The sequence below is a fragment of the Thamnophis sirtalis genome, unplaced genomic scaffold, assembly GCF_051295495.1.
Source record: "Thamnophis sirtalis isolate CommonGarterSnake01/CBP01778 unplaced genomic scaffold, rThaSir2_p1.2 scaffold_2, whole genome shotgun sequence".
Taxonomy (NCBI): domain Eukaryota; kingdom Metazoa; phylum Chordata; class Lepidosauria; order Squamata; family Natricidae; genus Thamnophis; species Thamnophis sirtalis.
In genome coordinates this window covers 7,003,999-7,018,837 of record NW_028261382.1, presented here as the reverse complement: position 1 = coordinate 7,018,837, position 14,839 = coordinate 7,003,999, and the positions used below count along the sequence as shown (strand labels likewise).

The following is a 14,839-nucleotide window of genomic DNA, read 5'->3' as shown; positions in this document are numbered from 1 at the left end:
GCAAAAGGGGAGTGGGCTTTTGCAGGAAACAATTCGGTCATTAGATTGGTTTCAGGAGTGTGAAGATCTGTCCATGAATCTCAGAGACTCTGTGCCCAGAGTCTTTCCTTGCACCGCACCTCATTTGGAAAATATTTACATGGCAGCTTTCCAAGCTAGATAAGGTCTGTAGTCCTAAATATTCCTTTGAAGGACTGTTTGCCAGGCCTTTGCTGAGTGTGGATGAGAGGAAATCACATTTGTTTAATAAAAGTTTGGTCGGGACCAGGATTCTGCCTCGTGCTTTTTGGGGGAATCCTACATCAGAACAGTATGTTTGGATTTTAGGATACTTAATCTCTAGTCAGAATGACCTTTTACTGGGAATTATGGAACATCTAACCAGGAATGAAGAACCTAACCTACCGTTGATCATCAACTCAACTTCTATTGGCCACAGCAGCATCAGAGAACAAGAACAATCTTATTTTTAATGAAAAGTAGAATTCCACAAGAGTTCTTTTCTCGCAATTTCCAACCTCCAGGAGTGGAAGCACTATTCATTTCATTTATTCACACATTTATTCACACATTCATCTACAAGAGGCTCAGGTTGACTGTTCTCTCAACCTTTCCATTTTATAACCTCCACAAACCTGTGAAAGAGGAATGACGGTGGTAGCTCTGAGTCACCCACGGAGTTGATAATGGAGTGGATATCTGCTTTCCCCTGCGTTCTTTCTTTCTCCCTTTTGTGTTAATTGAAAACTAAACTTTGGGGAGATGCTTAGAACCATCTGTAAGGTCCTCTGTGTATTTCTCACATTGTTTGTGGACTTTCTATCTTATACAAGCAGAAAACATGGCCCATCCATCCTGCTGTGCAGAAGAATACTGCAAATTTGAGGAGAAAGGACTTTCTAGGAACTTTTATGCCCATTGCGTTTCAGAAAGTAGATCTATATTTACTTATTAAAAAATCTTTGGGCAATTTATTTTTTAATTAGGTCCAACAAAATCCCGCCATGTCCAATTTTTCAAATTCTACAGCTCTCTTTATTTAGCTGGGGAATCCGTGACCCGTCAAAACCGCGGTCCACTAAAGCGTGCCCGATTAAAGCGCATACCTGATGTCATCAGCAGCGCGACAAATACGACCGCAGAGAAAAAAGGGTGCTTTAAAAAGTGCTTTTAAAGCAAGCCGATTCACATAAAGGTAAGGGTTAGGTTTAGGGATAGGGTTAGGTTAAGGGTTAGGGTTAGGTTTAGGGTTACGTTAAGCGTTAGGTTTAGGGTTAGGTTAAGGGTTAGGGTTAGGTTTAGCGTTAGGTTAAGGGTTAGGTATAGGGTTAGGTTTAGGGTTAGGTTTAGGGTTAGGTTTGGGGGGGTTAGGTTTAGATTTACGCGTTAATTTTAAGTTTACTGCTCACAGCGTGCTGTTTTCGTCGCATTGTGATGACGTCACGTACGCGCTTTCGTTGAGCGGGCTTTAGTCTACCGCGGTTTTGTGGTGGAACCGGGCAATCAACCTCATTGGAATTCTGGATCTTGCTGGTTCTTTTATGTTGCATAATTTATGCTCCTATATCAGGTGTCTCCCAACTTGGCAATTTTAAGACTTGTGGACTTCCAACTCCCAGAATTCCCCAGCCAGCCACACTGGCTGGGGAATTCTGGGAGTTGAAGGTCCACAGGTCTGTCTTAAGAGAATAATTTTGGGAGTTAAAGTCCACAAGTCTTACAGTTGCCAGATTTGGAGACCCTTGCCCTTAACCAATAAGGTAAAAGTAAAGGTTCCCTTCGCACATACATTATGTGCTAGTCGTTCCCGATTAGGGGACGGTGATCATCTCTGTTTGAAAGCCGAAGAGCCAGCACTGTCCCAAGACTTTTTCCATGGTCATGTGGCTGGCATGACTAAACACCAAAGGCACACGGAACGCTGTTACTTTCCCACCAAAGGTGGTTCCTATTTTTCTACTTGCAGTTTTTACATGCTTTCGAGCTGCTAGGTTGGCAGAAGCTGGGACAAGTCACGGGAGCTCTCTCCGTTACGCAGCGCTAGGGATTCGAACCGCCAAACTGCCGACCTTTCTGATCGGCAAGCTGAGCATCTTAGCCACGGAGCCACCGCGTCCCTTAACCAATACAGCCACGTTTATTAATAATTCACTCCTCTCTACTAGGGAGACAATAAGTTTCCTTAAAAAGCGTCAACTCTCATCCTACAAAAAGGAGCCCATTTAAAACCGCAACGAATCTTAAAACAGCAGTTTAACGCAGCAACGGCCATTCTCACAAACGACGACAGTCAGTTTCAAAAGCCGATCGAAAAATTTCACTCTGCCTTCCAAAACGCTTCCAAAGAGAAGGCCAGCCAAAACAAAAAGCTGAATTCAGAAGTGTTTTTGTAAGCAGGCTTGTTTTGAGCTCCTTAAGCATCCTTGACAACTTCCAGGACAGATTCTTCTTTTGCACCAACAGGAGGACTTAAGGGCCAAACAGACTCTGAACTCCCACAACTGGTCTCTGTCTTCGCTGGCAGGGTTACACTTTTGGCAGGACTTCTGAACCCCGTAGTGACGAGTGGTGCCTTATGGCTTATTTGGCTACCATTCAAGCAACCCATTTCTGCCTCTTTAATCCCCCCAGTGATGGATTGGCTGTTCAGAAAGCAACCGCCAGCATCCCAAAGACGCTTTCTCGTTATATTTTCGGAATAAACAGAAGCAGATCTTCGTGCAGGCAGGAAAAGCTAAGTCCCATCTGCTGGAAGGCCAAGGACTGGTGAACATCCACTTTCTTCTCACAATTATTTTTCACCCTGTTCTGACCTAAGCTTCCCTAGAGCATGAAACAAACTCCTGGTCCTGACAAAAAACCCTTTTATTCATTGACTGTGAATTCTGCTCATTCACATCCAGCAAAGTCTTTCAAAGGAGGATTTACAGTCACAGACCTTATCTGGCTTGGAGAGCTGCCAGGCCGATATTTGCAAAACTTGGCAAGGAGTCTGAGAGAGTCATGAACCAATTAAGTGAACTAATTGTCTCCTGCAAACTCCACTCCCCTTTCGCTCCTCTTTTATTTCCTCTGGGAGGGGCCATTCATCGCCCACCTGTGGCCTTACTCCCAAGTTAACCCCTGTTCTTGAACTGTTCCCTTTGTCTGGCTGCTCCGCACATGCGCACACTGGGAACAGGCTCCAGCTGTTCGTCTGCCTCACTGATGTCTGACTCCGAAGGCAGCTGATAACTGGCATACGGCTCTGGCCCTCTCTCTGCCCTCCGACACAGAGCCCTCATCAGAGCCTTCCCCAGACTCCAGGACTGGCCCATGTTCCTCCCCAGCCTCCTCTGCTGGCAGGCCAGAACTCAATTTGGGAAACAGGTTCACCAGACCTTGAAAGATTCATTGGGTTTTGTCCCCATTATTCAAGGCCAAAGACCTTTAAAAATGTCAGAGTTGCTTGGAAGATTTAAAAAAACAAAACATTAGTGAAATGCATTTATTTCACCGGGAAAGAACATTGAATGCAACAAAGGGGACAGGAATAAACTTCTTTTAAGCCTTTTTTCCCCCCTTTTGGCACTGGATATGAGTCCTCAAAAGTGCTCCATGCATCCGAATTGTTTAATAGCCCAAGGAAGTCAAGCTTTTAAAAGAGAAAAAATTAAATAAAATGCATTGGCTGAGAAAAGTAATGTCTAGCTTTAGATTCAGACTCCCTGATGGCCAAAGAGTTTTTTTCTGTAATAAACAAATGTCTAACAATGCAACGGTAGGCATCAAGGTTTTCAAACTTGGCAATTTTGAAAAGCATGGATTTCAACTCCCAGAATCCCCAGTGATGACTGGGGAAGGCTAGGAATTGAAGTCAATATGCCAGCTGGGGAGTTTTGGGAATTTTTTTTAGATTTTTTTTTTTTTTTAAAAAAAACATCCTGCCTTTGTCATAAATAATTCAAGCTGAGGAACACATATAATACCCCTCCCTCCTATTATCTTCATCCCAACAACCCTGCTAGTAGAGTTGTTGACCTTTTGCAGGTCTGAGCCCTCCAGGTACGCTGGTTAACTCTCAGGCACAGCTGGCTAAGGATTGGAGAGTTGGTGCTGGACACATCTGGAGGGGATGAGCCAAGGCAGTAAGGAAGTCGAGGAGTTAGGAGTTAGTTAGGAGCCGAGGTGGCACAGTGGTTAGGGTTTGATTGTTTTATTTAATTTGTATGCCGCCCACTCTCAAAGAGACTCAGGGTGCAGTACTGCAGGCCACTTCAGCTGACGGTTATCTGCAGTTCAGCGGTTCTAATCTCACCGGCTCAAGGTTGACTCAGCCTTCCATCCTTCCGAGGTGGGTGAAATGAGGACCCGGATTGTTGGGGGCAATATGCTGACTCTGTAAACCGCTTAGAGAGGGCTGAAAGCCCTATGAAGCGGTATATAAGTCTAATAAATAAATAAATAAACAAACAAGTCTGCTCTGGTCAACCTAGCGCCTCCCACTGGCGCTAGGGCGGTAAAATGGAAGCCCATGCAGACAAAGGCATTGAGACACAATTTAATCGATTTTTTTTACCATCCATTTGTCTGAAATGGTATAGGGCCCCCGATGGCAAACCTGTGGCACGCATGGCACAGGTAGCACACAGAGCCCTCTCTGTGGGCACATGCACCGTAGCCAGCTGCTCTTCTGGTTTCTGGTTTTTGCGCATGTCCACCAGCCTGGAGTGCCGGAAAAATGGCCCGAAAACCAGCCTGCAAAACAGGTTTTTTGGGGGGCGTTTTCAGGCCATTTGGGGGGCATTTCAGGCTCGTTTCTCAGCCCTCAAAACAGCCTGAAAACGCCTCCCAAAATGGTCAAAAATCAGGCATGCGTGTGCTGGCCAGCTGAACTGGTTTCTGACACTCTGGCGCTTGTGCACGCACGGACGCACTGTATTCTAGTTTTGGCACTCAATGCCAAAAAAGTTTGCCATCATTGGGCATTCGGGATTCTCAATCTGTGGTCCGTGGACCCCTGGGGAGGGCGGTGGGGGGGGGGGCGTGTCGTGATGTCATCACAGGCTTGATCCTGCCTAGGGCTTTAAATCCCGAGTTACGTCTTGGTGGTCTGTGGCCGCAAAAGGTCTTTAAAGGGGGCCCGTGGGGAAGCAAAGGTCGAGAACCGCTGGTAGAGGGTTCCCGGCTTGAGCAGGGGGTTGGACTAGAAGACCTCCAAGGCCCCTTCTAAGTGTCATAGCTATTCCGCTGTCCCAAATCACTGCAGTTGGACCGCCTGTATTTTTAATACCTTATCATTCAAACAAGTTGCGATTCCCGCCCGCCCACCCTCAAATTATGCAAGCATATTCATGACAACTGTTAACACCAAAGGGTTTTTTTTGCTGGGCACCAGCAGATCTGAGTCTCTTCAGGGCAGACAACCAACCAGATAGCAAACTCCCCAATCCAGGGGATGCCCCGGGGCATTGATTCTAAAGCGACCCCCGTCCCCTCAAGAAATAGCAGCTTGCAGCCCAGCCTCTTCCAAACCTAGTTAGCTCCCCACCAACCTTTCCTGACTGCCCAGGGTTCCTGGGGGGGGGGGAAGGAGGGGAGGGTCCAGGCTTCTTTCTGGCGGGCGCCAGGTTGCAAATGGGGGCAGCTGGAATGTTTCTAGGGCATCAGAGCCCACTTGGCTGGCAAGAACAGAAGGGTAGGTGCAAAAAAGAAAAAAAGCAGGCAGGAGAGGAGGAGGGGGTTCTCCTCCGCCTCGTTCCCCCCCCCCATGACCCAAGGAATGCCCACTCCCTAATGCCCCCTTGGCCTGCCGCTGCTTTGGACTGGCCGGGCATCTCTCCGGCGCCTCCACCCAACGGTGCCCGTTGTTTACGCCGGCCAGCCTGGCAGCCGCCCCTAGAGAGGGAGGGTTGCATGGCCCGGGGCGGCGCCCCTTCCCTGCCCAGGGCTGCCACGGAGGGACTCCTTTCCCCGCTGCCGCCAGCCCCCCGGCTGGGGTGGCAAGAGCCTGGCAGGAGCGGCGCCCGGCTGCCACCCTCCCTCCGGCGATGCCCGGGGCGCAGCCCGGCCCCGACTCACACTCCACATCGTGCAGCTTGGCCCGCTCCTCTTCCAGCTTGCCCTTCAGGCTCTCCGCCTCGGTTTTCAGCACGGCCAGGGTCTCCTTCTCCTGCAGCCCCTCGGTTGCCATCTTGGCCAGAAGGGGAAAGAGGGAAGAGCGCGCAAGTGAGCCAGGCAGCCAGGGATGGGGAGGGGGAGGATGGAGAGAGGGGAAGGAAGGAAGGGAGGAAGGAGAGAAGGAGGGGTAGAAGGAGGAGCCTCCGCCCCCGCCTCGCCCAGTCGGGGCAACCCTCGCGGGAGCGCGCGGCGCAGCGGCATCCAGCGGTGGATGGAGGTGGGGTGGGTGAAAACCCCGCGCAGATGGTCTAAATCGGGGCGGGGGGAGCGGTGTGGCCGACCCTATTTTGCGATATATGGTTTTTTTTCCCCTGCAGCGGTGGCTCAACAAATGTCTCAGCTGTTAAATAGAACAACAGAGTTGGAAGGGACCTTGGAGGTCTTCTAGCCCAACCCCCTGCTTAGGGAAGAAACTCTATACCAGTGTTTCTCAACCTTGCCAACTTGAAGATGTCCGGACTTCAACTCCCAGAATTCCCCAGCCAGCGAATGCTGGCTGGGGAATTCTGGGAGTTGAAGTCCGGACATCTTCAAGTGGCCAAGGTTGAGAAACACTGCTCTATACCATTTCAGACAAATGGTTAACCAACATCTTCTTAAAGACTTCCAATGTTGGAGCATTCACAACTTCTGGAGGGAACCTGTTCCACTGATTAATTGTTCTCACTGTCGGGAAATTCCTCCTTAGTTCTAAGTTGCTTCCCTCCTTGATTAGTTTCCACCCATTACTTCTTGTCCTGCCCTCAGGTGCTTTGGAGAATAGCTTGACTCCCTCTTCTTTAGGGCAACCCTTGAGATATTAGAAGACTGCTATTATGTCTCCCTCGTCCTTCTTTTCATTAAATGAACCCTTGGTCACGCCGAGCTGCTTTGCAGAAAACTGGAAGCAAATAAGTAAAAAGTAAAAATTCCCCTTGGACATATGCACTAGTCGTTCCAGACTCTAGGGGGCAGTACTCATCTCCGTTTCAAATCCGAAGAGCCAGCGCTGTCCAAAGACATCTCCATGGTCATGTGGCCGGCATGACTCAACGCCGAAGGCGCACGGAACGCTGTTCCCTTCCCACCAAAGGTGGTCCCGATTTTTCTACTTGCATTTTTTTTACGTGCTTTCGAACTGCTAGGTTGGCAGAAGCTGGGACAAGTCCTGGGAGCTCGCTCCGTTACATGGCGCTAGGGATTCGAACTGCCGACCTTTCTGATCGACAAGCTCAGCGTCTTAGCCGCTGATCACTCAGAAGTTCTTAAAGAGGCACCCCAGGACTACAACCAAGAGCCAAGGTGGCACAGTGGTTAAATGCAGCACTGCAGGCTACTGCTAGATCAGCAGGTCAGCGGTTCAAATCTCACCGGCTCAGGGTTGACTCAGCCTTCCATCCTTCCGAGGTGGGTAAAATGAGGACCCAGATTGTTGGGGGCAATATGCTGACTCTCTGTAAACCGCTTAGAGAGGGCTGAAAGCCCTATGAAGCGGTATATAAGTCTACTGCTAAGTCTACTGCTATAACCCCCTGCACTACGGCTCTGCCCTCGTTTCAACTCACTCCGCTAGCAGGGTGAGGGCAGGAGAGTGAAGATGGGGTTCCCCCAGCTACAAGGGACACCCCACTAGATCCAGTAGATTCCCCACCCAAACAGCCTCCCGACCATTGCAGGCCCTTACCTGTTTCACGCAGAGCGCACAGCAGCTGCGTTTCTCCGCCTTGTAAAATATTTGTTGCAGAACCTTCTCTTTATTACAAATGTCGCAGGGCGCAAAAATATTGACCACGAAGGTTTGATCACACATCTTTGCAGGTAGCTGAGAGAGAGAGAGAGAGAGAAGAGTGGAAGTGACAGAGATGGCTTTCTCCCCGACTTAAAAAATAAAACGCATAACAGATAAACAGGAAGTTGGTTGATTAGAGACAATAATGCCTTTATTAGGGATTGAAAATCTCTTATGGCCTTTTTGCTGAAAAAAAAAAGAAATTAAAATGATTGAGGGATTTGATGATTAGAAAGGCTAGAATACAGCACGAACGAAATTATTTCGTCATTTACCTCAGAGAAGTAAAATCTAAATGTACTTTAAAAAAAATATATCATAAATATTTTATAATATTTTATTTTAAATATTTTTAATACAGTGCATTGTCCGTGTATCATTTAAATATTTTTAATACAGTGCATTGTCCGTGTATCATTTAAATATTTTTAATACAGTGCATTGTCCGTGTATCATTTACAAGAGAAAAATAAAGAAAATATATGTATATCACAGAAGTGAATACACCCCCTCACATTTTGTAAATATTTAAGCATGTCTTTAAGCCGAGGTGGCACAGTGGTTAAATGCAGCACTGCAGGCTACTTCAGCTGACTGCAGTTCTGCAGTTCGGCGGTTCAAATCTCACCGGCTCAGGGTTGACTCAGCCTTCCATCCTTCCGAGGTGGGTAAAATGAGGACCCGGATTGTTGTTGGGGGCAATATGCTGACTCTGTAAACCGCTTAGAGAGGGCTGAAAGCCCTATGAAGCGGTATATAAGTCTAACTGCTATTTCATGTGGCAGCACTGAAAAAAATGACACTTGGCTACAATGTAAAGTAGTGAGTATATAGCTTGTGTAACAGTGTAAATGTGCTGTCCCCTCAAAATAACACAACACACAACCATTAATGTCTAAACTGCTGGCAACAAATACATATTTACAAAATGTGAGGGGTGTACTCACTTCCTTGATATACTGGTACATATACTGGTAACAATAGTAATAATGTGAGAGAGAAGTTTTAGCTAAATTTCTCTTTATCTTGGCTTATTTATACTTCTGTTGATTATATTGTCATATAATTATGAACCGTCTTTATATTTAATTCACGCATAGCAGTAATCTTTCTTCGTCTAATTTCTACCTCTTGTCTCTAACCACTCATCAAATCTATTCCGTATCAAATGATATTCTGTGTCTTCTTTATGTTTTATTTTTAACGTCCGTCTGTCCATCTCGGCACATTCTCACATTTTCCAAATTACATCCTCATCTGATGGGGTATTCTCATTTTTTTCTAATATTTTGCAAATACAATCCTTGCTTCTGTCAATACATGCATAACCCTTCGGCATTATACCCAACCGAAATATTTCTGGTTTCAGGTCTATACATTGTTTAATCATCTTTTCCAACTCTGTGTGTATTTTCTCACTTTCATACAAGTCCACCACATATAATAGAAAGTGCCTGGGGGTCTGATTACATTTCCAGCATTTGGGAGATTGTACTTATAATTGCTGTGAAGGTTGGAAACAGTTTCTCTATAACTTTTCCTTTCTTTCTCTTTCCTTTTTCCTGTTTCTTTCTTTGCACCTTCTTTTTTAAAACTCGATTTGTTCTGTTCACACACAAAACGTGGACCCCCAGCTATCTGCTGATGCCCAAGAAAGACTAAAAAAAAAATTGTAGGGGAAATGACAATGAACTACTTTTATTTTATTGGTCAAAGTTATATAGTTGTCTGTCTCAGGAATGGGACTCTAGGTGGGTTACAGTGGAACAATTGAAAATAAAACTTTTAAAAAATAAACAGAACACAAATTTAACTGCACAATTGACCAGCTACAAATACATAGTGAGTGAAACAAGTCTTAGGAAAACATTGGTTTTATTTTGTAGGTATTCGGGTTCATTGGTTCTTCTAGCAACCCTTTCAAAATCCTTGCACGTAATGTTTTTGTTGTTGTTAGCAGCGAAGTTGTGTCTGACCCATTGCGACTCCATGGACAATGTTCCTCCAGGCCTTCCTGTCCTCTACCATCCTCTGGAATCCATTTAAGTTCATATCTACTGCTTCGGTGACTCCATCCAGCCACCTCCTTCTCTGTCGTCCCCTTCTTCTTTTGCCCTCCATCTTTCCCAGCATGAGGCTCTTTTCCAGTGAGTCCTTCCTTCTCATTAGGTGGCCAAAGGATTTGAGTTTCAGAAGATAGGTAGGTAGGTAGGTAGGTAGGTAGGTAGGTAGGTAGGTAGGTAGGTAGATAGATAGATAGATAGATAGATAGATAGATAGATAGATAGATAGATAGATAGATAGATAGATGATAGATAGATAGATAACTTCTGTGACTCCATCCAGCCACCTCTTTCCCTGTTGTGACCTTCTTCATTTTGCCCTCCATATTTCCCAGCATGAGGCTCTTCTCCAGTGAGTCCTTCCTTCTCATTAGGTGGCCAAAGTCTTTGAGTTTCCTCTTCAGGATCCGGCCTTCTAAAGAGCAATCAGGGTTGATCTTCTCTAGGACTGACTGGTTGGATCGCCTTGCAGTCCAAGAGTCTTCTCCAGCACCAGAGTTCAAAGGCCTCAATTCTTCACCCTTTCTTATAGTCCAACCTTCACATTGCATATATTGCAACTAGAATTTTTTTAAAAACCATTTTGAGGTGGTTTGTCTAAACAAGTAAGTTACCAAACCTAACTGAAAACAAACCAGACTTTATTGGGGGGGAAAAACCACTTTAGCATTACTCTATAGATAATTTAGGCTTGTAATCCAAAACACTATTTCTTACCTTTTCTCACCCACAGCGATTTCTTGAAGTGTTAGGAAAGCAACAACCTAATCAGTGGGCTATTTAAAACACAGAAGGAAGAATTTAAGGCTGATTTAATCTACTTAAAGGGATTTAGCAACCCTGCATCCTATAGGAGGATCTTATAATGCTGCTTGAAGTTCCAGAGACTTGCAATGGGTTGAAACAGTTAACTAAAATTCTAGGAAATGGATCATTCAGTGGGACTGGAATATGTTCCTTTCTTTCTTCAAGTTTTGCACCCATGTCCTGCCCAACATCCCTCAGCAATGGCCATGTGGGAAGTTCCTAATTGACTATGGAGAGTCTCCATCATCCAGTTTCATGGTTATCCCAAAGATGCTTTTCTCAAGAGGCCACTGGACTTTCTTGTTTTTCTTTGAAGGCGTTTTGCTTCTCATCCAAGAAGATTCTCCAGCTCTGACTTCAGCTACACGCAAGGAATATGAATCCTTCCATTCCCCACCATCCAGTCAGAGCTGAAGAAGCTTCTTGGATGAAAAGCGAAACGTCTTCAAAAATAATCCCCAGAAAGTCCTGTTGACTCTTGAAAAAAAGCACTTTTGGGACTTCATTCCTCATCTAGCCAACATGGCTGAATGTGGTTTGTAACTCAGAAAGAGGCTGTTCCCATACAAATCTCTGGGGATCTATATGATGTATGCACCTTTCCCCGAAATAAAAGTTTTAAAGAAAACTTCTGACAACGCAAGAAAGAAATTGGGACCTCTTGAATTAAGGTGTGTGCTTCACCTGGAGTGAAAACATCATCAGTTCAAAGCAGAAAGGTTTATAACTTAGGTATGAAGAGTGTCAGGCCTGCAAACATCTTTTCTTTTGGATCTTTGGCCTGCCACACTTTTCTATTATTCTACTATGCATTTTCTACGGTGGGAAAATGGGAGGGGAGGATTGTACGGAGTTAGATGCTATGTAGCCATAACAACATTCTTTCTAGAAAGCCAAGGTCATCATCCTTTGTCTCTGCACCTCTGCACCTAACCAGACCTGGATGGGTGGAAGCTGCCAGCATGGCAGTGGGAGATTGGACCATGTGATGGACTTGTGGGTGTGGGGGCAAGATCTTGAACTTTCAACTAGGTGGGGAAAACCGGGAAGCTTTCAGATTTGGGTTTTCCCAGATGTGCCAACATGGCTCTCTTAATAAATTGGAACTTTGAATAATACTTTGCCTTGGGCTCTGATTTACTTTTGGATGCTATTTGGAACCCTGACAAAGAGGAGGCTAAGGGTGGAAACCTTCCCTATGTTGTTTTTCCATCTTCAAATTGTTTTTTTAAGTAAACTTTATTAAATTTCAAAAAAAGAGAGAAGAATTTCAAAATAACAGAAAAGGAAACATTAGGGGAGAGGAGATCAAAAATGGGGGGGAAGTTTAAAAGTTACAAGGAAAAAAGGGATTGGCTTTGGAGTTTCTTCAGCAGAGATACCAATATAAAGTAACTTCTTACTCTTAAGTTAAAACAATGACACATTGTATAAAAGCATACAAATCAAACAAATAGCCTTAGAGTTATATATCATAGACACCACTTACTCTTAAGTTTAAACACGAGCATAAAAAATATACAATGTACACGTGCCGTATATAAGTATTCATGACTAGCAAGAATAACAATTCACAATATTTCTATAATCATAACAAACAACCGAACCCTAAAATTAATCCTTCGTTTTCATTTTCCTCAAGCAAGAAGCCCATAAATGGTCTCCAAGTACAGTGAAACTCATCAAATTCGGTACTCAACACATTTTGATGTGAAAATTTTGTCCCGGTACTCCACGCATAAGCTAGAACCTGTCACTGCCTTGTGACTGACAATATTATTCCTTATGGGAAAACATTGTTTGTTACTCATCATTTTTGGTACTCATCGCACACCACCCAGAACCAATTAAGGATAAGCACCAGAGGTGGGTTCCTACCAGTTCACACCAGTTCGGTAGAACCGGTTCGTCAAATCTACCCAACCGGTTAGAAGAGGTTCTACCAGTGGACCCGGAAAGCAGGCCACACCTACAGAAGAGGTTACAAAAATTTTTGATACCCATCACTAACACAGACAGACAGACAGACAGACAGACTCACACAGAGAGAGAAAGAGAAAGAAAGGAAGAAAGAAATAAAAAAGAAAAAAAGAAAGAAAAAGTGAGAGAGATGAAAGAAAAAAAGGAAAAAGGGACAGAGAGACAAAAGGAAGGAAAGAGAGAGAGAGAGAGAGAGAGAGAGAGAGAGAGAGAGAGAGAGAGAACACATGGCTGTCAAGCCACTCCCACCAGGTCACATGGCCAGCAAGCCACTCCCACAAATGAGGCCACACCCACAAAGTAGGTTCGAACATTTTTTGAAACCCACCTCTGATAAGTACTGAGGTACCATTGTAGAAAACTGATTATACTTTTCTCTTTTATCAAAATAATCACGTTTGCCCATCTCTACCACTTCCATTAATTTCAAATCCCACGCTTGAGCGGTGGGAAATGTTTTATCTTTCTACCGCTGTGCATATAAATGCCTTCCCCCCACTGTCATATACAAAGGATTAATTCTTTTTTCTTTCTTTTTGAAGGATGAAAGTTGTAACAGATACACATTTAGCCAGTTTTGGCTGACCTAGAAAAAAGCTAAGTAGGAAGTTAGGTTATCGTTGTAGCGATGACTCAGCACACTCTCTAGTGGAATATTGTCGTTTCATCTCTGGCACCGTCTATCATTATGCACATGCCACGCACACACTGAAAGATCTAACAAAACTCCTGTCTTAAGTCTGTGCAATTCTATAAGCTGCACTTCAAATGCCATCGGTTAAAATCAGCTCTTCCTTAATCCTTCATTATAGAAAAAGTCCTTCATTATAAACCTATTTATCAATTTAATCTGTACAATTATAAATTAAAATTTAGGCACGTCTCGGTACAATATGGAAGAATCTACAGCAGAGTTTCACAACTTTGAGGAGTGTGGGTTTCAACTCCCAGAATTCCCCAGGCCAGTCAGAATTCTGGGAGTTGAAGTCCATGCCCCTTAAAGTGGCTAAGGTTTAAGAAATGCTAGCCTAGAGGCAGGATAACAAAACACGCAGCATTCCATTTCTTACATTCCGAAGTCCATATTGCTCCCCCCAGACTTAATGCCCATTTTAAAAAAGCTTTACAGTGAGCTCAGTAGTTTTCTTGCAGACGTTTCGTTACCGAACTAGGGAACATCATCAGTGCTGATATGGAAGCATCGCTGAACAGTCTGGATTTGCTCTTTGGGAAAAGAGTGAATTGATAATATGCTCTGTGTCCTTGTAACTATATTCTGGTTAGGAAGCCAAGTTTGAAACTGCTGGGGATTTCTATCATTTCCAGCGGATGTAGGGAAGGTGTAAAGGGAAACGTGACTTGAAAGAGGTATTTGGTATCAAGCATCAGTTGAGTGGAATTCTGTCTATTATTCAGCATTCCCTGAAATTAGAATAAAGAGAAGGTTAACAATTGCCTGGATGCCTACACGGGTTCAAGCTGTTATATATGGATACATTCTCATCAGAGGTGGATTCGGACAATTCTGACTGGTTCTGGCGAACTGGTAGCAGAAATTTTGAGTAGTTTGGAGAACCGGCAAATACCACCTCAGACTGGCCCCATCTCCATCTATTGCTGCCTCCCAGCTTCCCAGCTGATTGATGGATCTTTTTTTGTTGCCCTGCATAGAATGGAGCTGGAAAGCAGGTTAGTGGGGTGGGGAGGGAATGGGGATTTTGCAGTATCCTTCCTACTGGAGTGGGGTGGAAATGGAGATTGTACAGTATTTTTCCACTTGAAGTGAGGAGGGAATGGAGATTTTGCAGTATCCTTCCCCTGGAATGGGGAGGGAATGGAGATTTTGCAGTATCCTTCCCCTGGAATGGGGAGGGAATGGAGATTTTGCAGTATCCTTCCCCTGGAATGGGGAAGGAATGGAGATTTTACAGTATTTTTCCACTTGAAGTGAGGAGGGAATGGAGATTTTACAGTATCCTTCCCCTGGAATGGGGAGGGAATGGAAATTTTACAGTATCCTTCCCCTGGAGTTGGGAGGGAATGGAGATTTTGCAGTATCCTT

General features: G+C 44.7%; 2 protein-coding genes across 4 annotated transcripts in view; both read right to left on the bottom strand.

Moving 5' to 3' along the window:
* GNB5 (G protein subunit beta 5) overlaps nt 1–7,972 on the bottom strand; it is a 31,556-nt gene extending 23,584 nt beyond the window's left edge. For both annotated transcript variants that reach the window (XM_087704175.1, XM_087704176.1), the window contains exons 1-2: nt 7,823–7,972; nt 6,061–6,172 (exon numbers count right to left, since the gene is read on the bottom strand). In XM_087704175.1, coding sequence (XP_087560301.1) covers nt 6,061–6,172; nt 7,823–7,948 — 238 coding nt within the window. In that variant the 5' untranslated portion in view covers nt 7,949–7,972. The remainder of the gene's footprint in view (nt 1–6,060; nt 6,173–7,822) is intronic.
* Nucleotides 7,973–9,597: 1,625 nt separating this feature from the next.
* MYO5C (myosin VC) overlaps nt 9,598–14,839 on the bottom strand; it is a 65,616-nt gene continuing 60,374 nt past the window's right edge. For both annotated transcript variants that reach the window (XM_087704174.1, XM_087704173.1), the window contains exon 41: nt 9,598–14,199. In XM_087704174.1, the coding sequence (XP_087560300.1) occupies nt 14,047–14,199 (153 nt within the window). In that variant the 3' untranslated portion in view covers nt 9,598–14,046. The remainder of the gene's footprint in view (nt 14,200–14,839) is intronic.